Source organism: Amia ocellicauda, chromosome 2 (assembly GCF_036373705.1).
Source record: "Amia ocellicauda isolate fAmiCal2 chromosome 2, fAmiCal2.hap1, whole genome shotgun sequence".
Taxonomy (NCBI): Eukaryota; Metazoa; Chordata; class Actinopteri; order Amiiformes; family Amiidae; genus Amia; species Amia ocellicauda.
Genome location: NC_089851.1, coordinates 3,201,128 through 3,215,320, shown reverse-complemented (window position 1 = coordinate 3,215,320; position 14,193 = coordinate 3,201,128). Strand labels below are relative to the sequence as shown.

General features: G+C 40.8%; 1 protein-coding gene across 1 annotated transcript in view; it reads right to left on the bottom strand.

The window, feature by feature from the left end:
- Nucleotides 1-466: 466 nt before the first annotated feature.
- The window catches only part of wnt9a (wingless-type MMTV integration site family, member 9A), a 40,457-nt gene continuing 26,730 nt past the window's right edge, over nt 467-14,193 (bottom strand). The window contains exons 2-4 of the mRNA XM_066716264.1: nt 11,488-11,747; nt 10,709-10,968; nt 467-7,602 (exon numbers count right to left, since the gene is read on the bottom strand). Of these exons, the coding sequence (XP_066572361.1) occupies nt 7,126-7,602; nt 10,709-10,968; nt 11,488-11,747 (997 nt within the window). The 3' untranslated portion in view covers nt 467-7,125. The remainder of the gene's footprint in view (nt 7,603-10,708; nt 10,969-11,487; nt 11,748-14,193) is intronic.

Below are 14,193 nucleotides of genomic sequence, written 5' to 3'. Positions count from 1 at the left end.
ATAGTCCAGTTTGAGATTTGTGTATGGTTATATAAGCAGCCATGAGTTTGTGCATAGTGTTTGATTTAAAAAGAACATTAGTAATTGCCAAACTGAAACATCAGTATCCTGTGTGTGAAATTTGCTTTTCCCATAGTGGCACATCAAAACATTAGCATTTAAATGGATTGGAAACTCTGGATTCTCTTCACTGAAACCTTAACTTCTTATTCATTACTGAAGATAACTAAGGCCATGGATTGTGAGCATGAAATTAATGCCAAAATGTAATAGGTAATATCCTGCCTCATTTAAAAACTGTAACAGAATATCTGTCACTGTTGTCCTGATAGCATTATTAGGCAGTGATTATAAGAGGAGTTTATAGAATGACCTTATTGTTTGTCTTTGATTGTAAAGCCCTGGAGACTTTTGCCAATGAATACAAATTAAAGACAATACCAAAGATTAGTGACGCTTTCAGAAATAATTTAAAAATTCATTTATTATTTCCAGATTTCCTTGCCTTTGTTATACAAAGATGTTAAATAACTTAAATACATTCTTACCAGTCATTCAGAATCAGTTTATATACCTACAAGCTATACACATGAGGTAGAGGAAAATAATTTAGGTTCCCATAAGACACTGAAAAATAGGAAAAGGACAAACATTTGTTAGTATTTCATCCCCATAAAGGACAATTAAAGGACAACAAATGTTGTTTCTTTCAAAGTAGCACAAAACAAACCCTGACATTAAACAGACCGTGAATAATGAAAACGTGTTGACTAAGTTAAAATAAAATATTTTGGTTGTTCAGCGATTAGAAGAAATTACAAATTGGACATAAAAAACGTAATAATATCCCTCTTCTGTCTTTCATGATACATACAAATTAATTCCTGTATTTCAATACTGTTATTGTTGCTTGATAATACACAAAAAACTGCTTAAAAATATTTTCAAGAAACAATAATATATACATATATATATATTTTTTGTAACAATAAATATTCCTCAGACATCAGGAAAATTCAAACAGCACAGAATTTATTTGTCAAAAGCAAAGGAGTGCATTGTATGTCACATTTTATTTTTCTTTCAGTAACAGACAATCGTATTTTCCAACTCTCAGACCAACATTTGCCGCAGTAGGGATTCGTGTGTAACAGGCGAGTGACCCATGCCATGGTAATTCACTTGAGTTTAAGATCCAATGCTTTGTAGAAATCTTGACTTATTAGGATTTGTTTTGTGCTGTAGTGGCAGAAAACTACAATCTGTTGAAAAAGGAGAATTAAAAAGGAGGTGCAACAGTTATTTTTTTATACTAAAAGCCTCAGCTGCTTTAGATGAGTTCCCTACCCCAGAGAAACTAAACCCCGTGGGTCTAAAGTAGACCTTTGTAAAAAATATACAGATACAACAGTTCTGACTTTACAGTATTTACATTAATCTCACCCATGTAATTTTTAAAAAATAATTTAACTTTCTTTTTTGTTTTCATTTTCCTTTAAAAAAAAACAAAACAAAACAAAAAAAAACACATTTGAAACACGACTCAAACAAATCTCAAAACAAATAGTGACAAAAATCTCTTAGCCAGTACAACCTAGTCTGCTGACCATGTTTTGTCCTCCAAGTTGGTAATCACAAAGGGGTCTTGCAGGAGCACACAGAGTGAAGAGCAATGCTTACAACATAGTAGTGATCTACATTAATTGTATAAACAGCTAAAATGACACGTCGTTGCTAGGTCATCAGATCAGATCAGATCAGAGCAATGGATTTTCTCGTAAGTATCGCACATACGGGCTCCATCATAAAATGACAAATGTTTCTGGAGTGCAAGTCCCAGACAGCCCCAGACATTTGCTGAGTCTTATAACTAACCTGGTGAGTCTGTGTGAAGACTGTGTTAAATTTGTTTTGATAGCACTTTGAAAACCAAAACCTTTTCAGATCAACAGTTTACAGGCTGTTTGTATGAGTATGCCAGCATTGCTGCAGAAGTTACACACCCAGCCACAATAATTTCTGTAAAGTGCAATGTCCCTGTGCATTCTGGGAGTGAGGGCCATATTGACTCGGCTCGGATGTGCATCACAACACGGTGTCAAGTGTCTCTCACCTGGAACGTTTCCCAGTAATTCCCTAAATTTTTGGGGCATGTGTGTAGTCTGGATGTTTGTACCATGGCTGAGATAGCCACTGTCAGCCGTGAGGTTACCGCACTGTGCGTATACTGAGGTCTTTATGACGTGAGCACACGGCTGGACTTTTGTTTCTGTTCTCATCTTGTTTCATATGAAGATTTGGTTTATACAGTTTAGCAGAGTATAGGATGTGCAAACTGTAGTCCTTTTAAAAATAAAATCACCGGCGAAGTGTAGTGCAAGGCATTGTTTTCTGAGATTGGGTCATTATAAAGGCATTCATAAGTAATCTGGAAGCACGTTTCCCTGGCTTTGTATCGCCAAGCAAGCCCAATGTGATTGTGTCCTTAAATTCACTAATATTGAATGAGTGATAAACATCTGGGTTGTAGATTTTGCACATAACAGAAGTCAATCCAATGAGGAGCCGAGAGGAGGGACACCCGTGCATTAGTCCTTTTAACTTTGCAGAACACACAAGTGTTTTTGAAGAAACATCGTTACTCCTGCGACTCTTTTTGGTTCCAACTGGATGCAGACAAAAGCTTAGAAAATAAATGTTGCACCACATTACCCCCCCATGCCCATCCTCCCATCCCCACACCCACTCCCCACTGAAGCCCCGATGTCCTCCTAAATTGCCTGTGAGTTTAAAGCATGTGTCTCACTCTTGTCTCTATACCACAGGAGAATAAACCGTAACTATTTACAATACAACACAAAAAAGCAATATATCCACATATATAAATACAGTTCTATAAATACTCAAAGAGAAAGCTTTCAGGCTTCAGTGCGTGAATGGGGCTATAGTACATCATAGGGTTTCTCACTCAGTAGTTCACTCACTCGCGCCTAGAACAACACTAATAAAGTATACACACACATATTTTTTTTGTTTGTTTTCATATGCTAATATATATATAGTGTTTTGTTGTTTTCATTTTTAATGTAGTCATATACTCAGTTTTGCATACAAAAATACTTAAACCTTGAATGTGCAGATACATCTTCTTGCTCACCACTGTGGAGACGATTAGTTTAAATAGCCTCGCTTTGTGTGAGCTGTCTGTTCGACGTGTAGCTCAGCTCTGTCTGACATCTGCTCTGATGCAGGAGGGCCGGCAGAGGCAGTATTTTAAACCTCAACAGTCCCCTGTATATTGGATCAGACGCAATGAAAGCAGTCTTTCATTGAAAAATATTATTGTTATTGTACGGGTCTAAAACAATCTTTTCGAACGTGTTTGTGTTCATTACAATATACGCGGCACCACAGAATCCTAAAATAAGTAGTTATCTGTAATTCAATGGCAGAATCAATATATTCACACTGGTAGGTAGGTGAAACCTTGGCCGAAAAAATAAATACAAATAAAATGGGTCAGTCTGGAGTGCGGAGAGCAGGGCTGGAGGCCAATGATTTTTTTGGTATACTGAATTGCACTAATCAGAGCTGTGTGCATTCAAACCTGAAGAAATACATGACATCACTTGACTCCACATACATACATACACACCTCCACATGGGTTAGGAGAAGCAGACTCAGAAAAGCTAGTATTAATTTGGCCCTAGTTTGTTTAGATTTAGCAGACAAGTTGTGAATGGTAAAAGGCCAGGCATAAAAAGGATCCCAAATGCAGTCCAGGCACACAGTGTACTGCTGTCTAAGGAAACAGTCAGGTGCATCTCTAGTTTATGGTAGACACAAAGGCCTTTATATTCGATTTACCAGCACACTTAAAGTCACTGGATGTTTTGGAGGCTTTTATAATCAGTTCAAAAGTGACATTTCTGACCTTAGTCAAGAAAATGAATAAATACCATCTACCTTATATCGGAATTCCTGTAGTTAAAATAAACCCTGTTCAGAATAAATATTACCTCTCAAATGCACTGCAGATAGAAATATAGACAAATGGAGATACTGGGTACAGTACACTCTCCCAAAAAACGTAAAAGCATAGAGAAATGGCATGCATTGTTTAGAATGAAAACAAACAAACAGTTACAAGTACTTAAGATTAGTAAGACAATATTAAAACTATATGAAATACCAGTTTTGGCTATCTTGATATTTGTTTAAGAGGTGGTACCCATATCTCCCGTTTTATTTGTTTCCCCCCAAACAATAGTATCTGGGAACAGGATATCCTTTGAACTGCATTATCAGTATATTTCAAGTTAGAGAGCTTTAGGTAAGCTTTGCTAGATAACAAGCCCTAACTGAAATGGGAAGATAACTGGGCTTGATTAAAAGGGCACACTGCGAGAGAACTGCTGTGTGGGTGTGTCTCACCTGTGTTACTCAAACGAAATGGTCTTAAGGAACACATATACAGTGGCAGGACAACAATTAGACATGCATTAAGTCAGGGAAATACAGTTGGTAAGTTAAATGGAGACAAAGCGATTTTTTGTAAAGCCTAACTATGCTTGCGTGTGCATTTCCGCCAGAGTATTATTTCAGCCAGACAAGAGCAAGACAGATACAGCTCACGCTTACATCCACTTATCCATGTCATCGGCATATGTGCACACCGACACACATTCACTGATTTTTGTGCCAAAGTCGTGACATAACTTGCTTTGGTCTGCTGCATTTACAAATCTCATGTTTAAGCTGGAATGAAGGTATCTTATGCCCACAGGGAAAGTGGAAGGACTGGCCTTAAATGATCAGGAATTCCCCTCAGGATAAAAGACCGGGGCTGATTGGCATGTTGAAAAATATTTCTACAACAATGTGTTATTAAAGAGCATCGCCTGAGACAATGATCTTTTGATGGCATGTTTTGTTTTTTTCCAGCTGCGGATACTTTGTAATGGTAGAGATGTCTTTTACTGCGATTTCTGTGATACGATTTCCCCCCTGACTTTCCAAGTATGCACTGTTGTTGTTATTTTTTTTTTATTTTTTTTTTTTCTAGTACAGAAATTGTATTTAAACATGTACTCAATCTCTGACTTTAGACCGCCACAGAAAACATATGCCTTTGTTAGTTAACAGCAAGGAGTCAAACCAAATAAGCAGCTCTAACACCTGTTCCTGACATCATATGTTGTGTTTCTAGGCATGCGGTAATTGCTTAGAATGATGTGGAAAGTGAGGAAAAACGCCAATCATTAAAAGAGTTAATAACCCTCATTATGATCCAAAATGTGAACTTACTGCAGACGCACAACCAAACTCCCATTGCTTGCGTTACTTTTTGTGAAATATTTTGGTTCTGAATAAGTAATTGATCTCAACGCCACCTTGAAATAATATAACAGAAAAGATAAGTCCCTGGTATTTCAGGGCCTTGGAAAAAATATATATCTATCCATTTTCAGGAAGTTTTCTTGCCTCAGATGTCTCACAGCAGGCAGATAATACTCTCCTGCTGCAGAAACTGGGTCCCTTCGTCTCTGTCTTGGGCTCTAGCTTCGGTGTGGCTGTCGACAGGGGTGGAGAAAGACATGAGCACAGGAGGGCTATTCTCAAGTTGTGCTCCTCCCTGTAGTTCGCTAACCTGAGTCCTCTTCATGGTCATTTTACCAGAAAACTGGCACGTCAAAGAACTAGGCCAAAATTCGCCTCTTGCAAACTCACACACGGCAGAAAACCCCTCTGGACCAGCGTCGGTCATTGAGATTGGAGCCGAAAGTAGTTGTTTACTCCCAGGTGTCAGCTGTAGAAGACATGGGCAGATGTGTACACTAATGGCAATGTCCTATTACAATGAGAAGAACATGCTACAACAATTGCAAATGGTGGGGAATTGCTGGTGAAAGTACTCGTCAGTCAGTCGTTGACAGCCATTCGGTGTAATCAACAGTCCACTTTAGATCCTTATCATGAGGTATCCTCTTAAATCATACAGGATTCATCGTGGCCATAGCTGAAGACTTTCAAACCTAGTGCAGTCAGGGCACGTTTCCCTCCAAATGTGATTTCTTCCCAGTGTTGCCACAGCTTAATTAAGCATGGAGTTCAAACGTAGTGGTTTCAGTCGTTCCCTGAATATGAATTGGTGAATTAATGTCAGGCCAAAAATAAAAACAGCCTTAAATTTGACTGGCAAGAAAATAAAAATAATAGCTTTGTTAGTTTTCTTCTACAACGGCCTTCAGCGCTACAAGGATAAGTCCAAGAATGCTAAATTCTGTAATCTGTGTCTTTTCCACATAAAGGAGTAGTCACAAAGTTGTCTTTTTCGAGAGTGAAAGATCAACCCTGGTCATTATGAAAGCTAAAACATTTATAATAATAAAAGAAAAAACATAATGTAAATCTTAGTTCCATAAGTTATTTCCACAGAGAAAGATAGAGAGCATTAGAGCATTAGATTAACTGCTTTCCAAAAGACATTGTCAGAGACAATTGTAATTGAAAACTACACAAACTAGAACAGTTTGTGTAGCTAGTGGTTTTCTTTCATATCAAAAGTGGTAAATATTATACACCCTGTTGCATCAAACAGTTTCTTAACTTATTAAAAGAACTTTCAGTTTGTCATATCCTCTTTTCCCCTCGCCTGTACATTCCAGTCAGGGTAAGTTTCCACCAAAGTATAAGTCAGGCTTTCACTTCAAGAGCCCTGTATGGTCTTTGATACTTTCCACACACCGTCCAATTAATAGATCAAAATCTCCTCCCTCCTGGACCGAGATGGCCCATGACTGGATGTGCCTTGGTTTGCTCCACATGGCCTTCGAGGGATATGGGGAATGGAGGACAACTCGTTTCCCTCGACACACTCCCTGATGTGACCGTTCTTCAGACGTTCCCGCTGCAGGCTTGGGACCCAGCGGATGGACGTCTCGCGCAGCTCGTAGAGCTCTCTCAAAGTGCATACTTCTCCCAACACCAGCTGGATCCATAATGCCTGAAACCCCTTGTTGTTGTGTGTCTGCAGGGAGAAATGCTCTCACTTTTAGAGAACAAGTGTCCCCTTACTCAGTCCAGTCCATAAGGGGGGCAGGGGAGTGAGCTCCAGCCCGTGGCTACGCTTTACAGGTATAGACCTCTTCTCTCTGGGTGCACTGCTTGCACTCCACATAGCAGCACCAGCGCACCTGGCACTGGCAGGGCCTGGTCACCACACGGCTCTGGGTGTTGTGGCCTCGGTCGCAGCAGATGCTGTCGCAGTTCTTGTCCTTGTAGCACTTCCTGCCCCAGGTGCCTGGGGAGAACTTGCTCATCTTGCAGAAGCTGGGCGAGTCCTCGATGTGGATGAGGTCCATGGTGCGGGGGATCTGGTCGCTGGGGCCCGGTGAAGGCTGCAGCCGGGCAGGAGAGATCTCCCCCTCGCCGGTGGCCTCGTTGGTAAGGCTGCCCACCCGGATCGAGGTCTCATATCGCTGCTTCAGCTGCTTGCCGATCTCGTGGAATGGAGAGAGCTGCCGCCAACACGTCTGCACGGTGCAGGAGCCCGAGACGCCGTGGCACTTACATGTGGTCTCCACCCCGGCCTTGATCACCTGGGAGCAGATGACAGAAATACAGAATGGAAGAAAAAGAAGAATAAGTTGTATAAACCAGTGATGGTGCTTCAGTCATGAACAGAAAATAGTTCTGTTTGGATACTGGGTTGACTTTTTCAAGATGCCCATCGAGAAGCACCAGCGAAACTGCTGTAGACTATAAATGACACATCAGCTACTGAATGATGTTAGATATTTGAATAAACAATGAGATGCAAGACTGATATTTCATAGAATCATACATCATATAATAATCATAATTATAATTGTCATATAATGGATTCCTAACATCTACCGAAAACATTTTTAAAAACTATTTCACAGCAATTTCACAAAATCTCTTACTTTTGATTTTTAAGAAAAGGAAATATCAGTGCGTAGTAAATACCCCTAACGGTGCCATGTTAGTTAACCTCATGTTGGTGTTTATCGTTACTTTGAACTAGAAGAAATTGTCCAGCCAACCGCCCCAAAGATTAATGACCATGTCAAAACAGAAAAAAACAACTGGTCAATCTTTGAATTAAGCTCCTAACAAAGTCCCTTTGGTATAATTTGAAAAGCAAGTTTAATAATATTCTGCAGAAGAACACAATGGCTCTTAATTTAATGATCCTACCCCCGAATAACTCATTCAGCTCTTTAATATTACCCTCTTTAATTAATGGACCACATAAAGAAAGGAGGGCAGAGAGAAGGAGGGGTGGATTTATGCTTTAATCATCATAATCTCAGTTTCTTCCATCTTATTACGGGCATTAGGGGGGCTTGACTGAGCCCACCATTCCCTGCGAAGAAAGTCCTGAAAGAGCATTTCTTCAGGAGGGGAAGGGAAATTGCTTTTTTAATAAACGTCCCATTGAGCTGGCCCTCGTGGATAATGGAGGGCCTGCAGAGATCCTTGTTTTAATTACCGAGCCCAGGCCCTGGCCAAGTCCTGGCGTCCTGTGCCAAGTCTGATTGAAAACATGCGTCGAGACCGAGCGAGGGTGGATCTCGAGCCCTCTGCGTGGCCCGGGCCAAGCTGGGGTTTGGCCAGGAGTGACATTGGTTTCAGCCTAATTGCTCCATTTGGAGGTATCTTATGGCAGTTTGAATGAAGATTGACAACACTAGTAATGATTTTATAAAAATACAGCTTGTGCATCCCGTAAGTGACGGCAGGGTCCCATAAAAGGGCATGTTTAAATAAAATGGTTTATTTTCCCAAATTTCTGTTCTCCTGTTGCTGCTGGCCTTTTTTCCTATACACACACACACATATAGTGAAACCCTGCATGTAAGGATCAAGTATTTCAGATGCACAGAAGTTGAAATGTTTTAAATCTGCATTTTAGGTGCTTTATGCACTCCTGTCCCTACTTAGATTTATACTTAAATACAAAAATAAAAAAATACCATACATATGTGTGTAATGCATGCAAATTTGAAGTTCCTTAAATGTCAAGGAAGTATGTTGCATGGCAAACAAGCCCTTGATCTACTCCAACTCAGCCACTCAGGCACAGAGAACAGCAGCCTGTGAAACGTTATTGCAAGAGGAAAACCTACAGAGAATGGGCTCGGACAGGCAGGACACACAGGGAAAGATAGGATTTTTATTATTGGCCCAGAGGGAGCTGTTGATGTCTGGTAACATTTGAGCTGTATTCTTCAGTATAATTTATATGTGTATTAAAATGAAAATGGCAACAATATGAGAAAATATGAGTAAAAGCAGTCAGTGCCAGACCTGAAGTTTGTCTTGGCTCTCACTGTATGACCTTTAACTATAACTCTTAAACACACATCCAAACCTGCCTCCCTAACCCTACATAATCACTACATACAGTGCAGTTGTTTTTTCGTCTTTTCCTTTTTAAAGGAAGATCAGATTTGTGTGTGAACTTCGAGGAAATGTGCAGGTTTTTATTTATTTTTGTTCTCTATCGATCTGACGAGCAGGGACTGAATCACTCATGTGGAACTATTGTGGAAGGATTATCATCATTGTAAACTCCCCAAAACAACACGTACCACCATTGTAATTGTACTGCATACTGGGAAATTTGTTTAAAATTTTTACATATAGTCCTAACTGTGGTAAGATGTGACCCCTAACCCTTTAAACAAGACCTAGAGAAGTGCAGACAGAATTTGAATCCAGCTGTAGACATATGAAAGGTATAGTTCTGCACAAAATCAATTCAATATTTTGTATCCAGTTTAGCTTTGTTAGCTTTTGTTTCTGGTTGGTATATTCCGTACATTACACCAGTGAGTGAAACCCAGGCCTGCATTTCAGTAGTGGAAACCTGCGTGTGGCAATGAGGAGCAGAATTGGAAGGAGATGTTGAGTGTGTTGGAGGAAACGTAAAGAGGTTTTCAACTGACCATGCACACATATCTAAAGGCTCAGTCACAGGTCTCTGGTGTTAAAGGTCTCCTGAAAACAAACTGCCTTCTGACTTTCCCTAAACTTTCACCACCTAAGCTGCTGGAACTTCAAAGAGGACCTCTGAGATCCAGATCGTCAGTTTCCTACGGAGAGTTCACCTGCCTTATAGAACCTTGCCAGAGCACCCCAGAGTACTGTGTTTTAGACATGTTTAGACTGGTCCAACCACAAGACGAGGATTTCCCCGTCGAAGAAACTATACTTGGCCAGTTAGCACAAGCCACGGCATCCACTGTCAGTTTATTAAGTGTTAATCTTAAGGTACTTATAGAGACCATAAAGCATGTAGAGAACGCTTCACAACACACGATTTCCATTGCCTGTTTCCAAACTTTAGCAAGGTCTCCATGCGAACCAGACAGAAAAGAGGAGGGGAAGGGCTTGAACTAAATGAGAAAAACGGTCAAACGTTTCTCCCCAGCCATGCGGGGGTTAAATATTTCCTGCCATTGTTTCGCTAATGCAGCATGTGGATACTGATGTGGGACAAAAAGCTCTCTGCTTTAAGCATCTCCTGCAGTTTAATTTATATCCGTTTACTCAGTGCTAGACTTCTGGGAGTAGACACTCTCTGGTATATATAGTTCTGGTGCTTATTAATAATACTAAGGAAGGAAGATGAATGTGCTTTTCTAGATCAACAGTGTGTTGAGGAGAGCAGCTCACCTTCATGCCCACGTTAGTGTTGTGCATGTCCACGCGGCCCCGCAGGTCCTTGGACTTCTTGCCCAGGAACTCCTTGACAAATTTGTTGCTGTACTTGAGGTTGTCCCCACAGCCACCCCACTGCCAGGCCTTTCTGTTTTCCAGGTCTGGGGCCTCATCGCAGGTGCAGCGCTCCATCCTGCCAGCACTGCAGGCCTTGGCCATGGCATGCGTCAGGCCGGCTGAGGAGATGGCGAACAGGAATGCCGTCTCCTTGAACCCTGTGGAGAGAGAAGAGCGGTCAGTGAGGTGTGCGGCCGGTGAGGGCCACCAAGTCTTCACATAGAAAAGCAACTGGAGCTGATGAAACACAATTCAAACATTGGAAGTCGGAGGAACTGCAGCTCTGAGGTCCGAAGGAGTCAATGTTTGGAGACTTGTATGATTGCTGTTCAGCACAATCTTATCCCTAATGTGTACAGTAGTGTGTCATTATTAGAATCTCCTCAATTTGTCATTAATTTGTAAAGAATTAATACAATAATACATACACACATTATATAAACACACAAACGAATACATACTTAAATACTACAGAAATAAGGTATTTTGTAAACCTGCATGAAATAAAAAAAAATAAAAGAACAGCTCGCCATCTCCTGCAGAAAAAATAATTCGCTCTTTTAGTGTTTTGTGTTGCAATCCGGACACGTTTGCTCTGCAGGACAGTGGGTACCTATGATCGCCGCCCTCTGTGAGATGCACCGAGCTGTGTGTGTGTTTCGGGGGCTTTCCTTTACCTCTCTTGAGCATGCTGGCTCGGTAGCGCCCCTCCAGGGTGCAGTTCCACCTCTCGAACCGGAACTGGTACTGGCACTCCAGCGCGCTCATGCTAATGGCCTCCATCAGGGTCTCGGCCACCCCGGGGTCCCGCCGGCACATCCTGCGCTGCTTCTTCTCCAGCTTCAGCCGGTCACACAGCTTGTAGTGTGCCTTGCCCACGGTCTCCTCAGGCTCCGCGTTCAGGGGCAGGTTGGAGAGGGGTTCGTTGCCTGTCAGCCTAGGAGCAAGAAGACAGACCCATATATCAGTATCTATAATGGCTTGCTGAGGCAGTGTTGGTTTTGAAATAACACAAACGTCACCATGCCCACCCGTACTGCCTTAATTCCTGGAACCTGTGTTTGCCATTTGGCGGGTGAAGCACCGAACCCGCCTTCTGAGGTTACCCCGAGGAGAGCTGCATGTTACTTTCACAAACGCAGACAGACGACTCGACTGTCAGCTCTTAACCATCTTCGCTCCCACTGACTGACAGGATTGGCACAGCAGTGGCTAATTATCTGGGAATTGTGGATCTATTTTCACTTTTATAGTGACACTGAGGTGCCTACAGCGAGAGCAAACGCATTCACAAAGTCCCCTCACAGGCCATTTCACAGGCACACATGTCATTAAGGAAAAACAGAATACTGCCATTTTGGTTTATGGAAATAAAATAGATACAATCATTGTACTTACATAGCAAAGGCTAAATATACAAGTAAAAACATGAGCTGAAGAAATGTGATTGCGCTGTTGCAGGAACTCTTTAATGTAGGGAGTTTTTCGCTATCCGCTAGCCTAACCTTGTGAATCTGAAGTGAGGAAACTGCACGATAGAGAATGCATATTCTTTATTTTACTGAAGAACAAATTGGCTAACCTGTAGATGACATCTAAACGAACATTTGACAAATGCTTTGCTGGCAAATCCCCCACACCAGTCAGTAGTGAAAATGCAATATAGGAGCCCAATTCCCAGAAATCTTTTAATAAGAAAATCTGATGTTTACTGCATAACTCAAGGATGTCTCCACAGGGAAAGCTAAGGGGATACATTTTAGGCTTTTTTAACCTTGTCTGATGTTTGTAAGTTAATAAACTGTGAAGGTATTTTCAGTGTCAATTGGAAAGCTCTTTTTCTCCCTGAAAGGAACATGACCATAGTATATTAAATATTTATTAAAAAATGTTGGCAATAAAATATATCTGGAGAGCATCAAAGTCAGAAGCTAAGATTTCGGGCATATTGGGACACCGGAGAAGTTTGCTGCGGCAATGTCAGCCATAAGAGAATGCAGAATATGGCCTGAAACAGCTAAAGCAATGTAGGGAACGTGTTATGGTTTCAGATACAATGACTCATTCAAGTTACAATAGACGTCTGTCAAAACAACTTTTTGTCAAAATAAATTGTCTGCGCCAAGAAGGTTGTGCTGAGATTCACAATGTCGAGGTAATTAGAGATTCAATGTGCATAGTTTACATTCTGAGACGTTCACACTTCGTCCTCTTCTTGACATGTAACACTTAGGGTTTTCTATGGAAAGAAAGGGTAAATTAAATGAACAGTATGAGCCTTTCAACAATGCGTCTTGTTCGGTCTGTGAAAACACACACTTCTAAAATAAACCAAAGCTCCCAAGCAGTGACATCAGAAAACACAGAGCAGTCATTATCTGATTTTGATTTACCTGTATTGAACACTTAATTGAATATAGAGAATCATCTCTTACTCATTGTAGCTCCAGTAAATGCAGAATATTAATTTTGGTTTGTTATGAGGAGAGATTCAACACACAAACCGAGGAAAATATACATGTGTCCAAAAACCAATGCAGTTTCTCCATATCGCTCATGCTGTGACCTGCTGTGATCGTAGCCGCAGACCAGTCAGGGTGCCCATGCTGACCCCTGTCCACTGCTGAAAGCACCTACAATGGACACGTGAGCATCAGAACTGTAGCTTGATTGGATAAAAACAAGAAATATCGAGATATGTATCGTGTATTGCCAAAACTTCTAAAAATATTAAGATATTATTTTTAAGACATATCGCCCAGCCCTACCCAGAAAGTATGTATGCATCTCCCTACTTTTGAAAAAAGTGTAAAAACTGCTGTTCCTTGCTGCTAAATTAATTTGACCACTGCCTATTTTTATGATGGCTACCAAAGAATCAAAGCACTACCTTTGATTCCTTTTCACTAAAGGGTGGAAAAAAGACACTGTTTGTTTGTCTCCTCAGGAAAAGAAGTGTAAGCAAAAAAAAACTCCAGCTCAACAGGTCACTTGTTTAATTGAACAAAAGCATTCCTTTCCAGCTTGGTATTTAGGTTTCATTTCTGATTTTAGCTTGTATAGAGTCTATTGCATCTTCACTGTTTGTTTCTTCCTTGAGTCCCAGTGTGTTGCGTTGACCATGAATAAATCAGAAAAGAAGACAGCTGAAACACGCAACAATCCACCTTAAAATTCCCCTACTAAATTCTCTTGGATGTCTACAGATTTTATGACAGTAAGTCTGCTTTGAAACTGCGATGTGCTCTAAAGCCTTTATTGGTCTTTTGACAGGAATTGATGCAATATATATTGTTTCTTGGCAGTCTCACGGTTTGTGTTTGTTTTTCTTTTTTCCATCCCTTTCGTTTGTAATAAAGGAAAAGCACCCCACATGCTCCGCT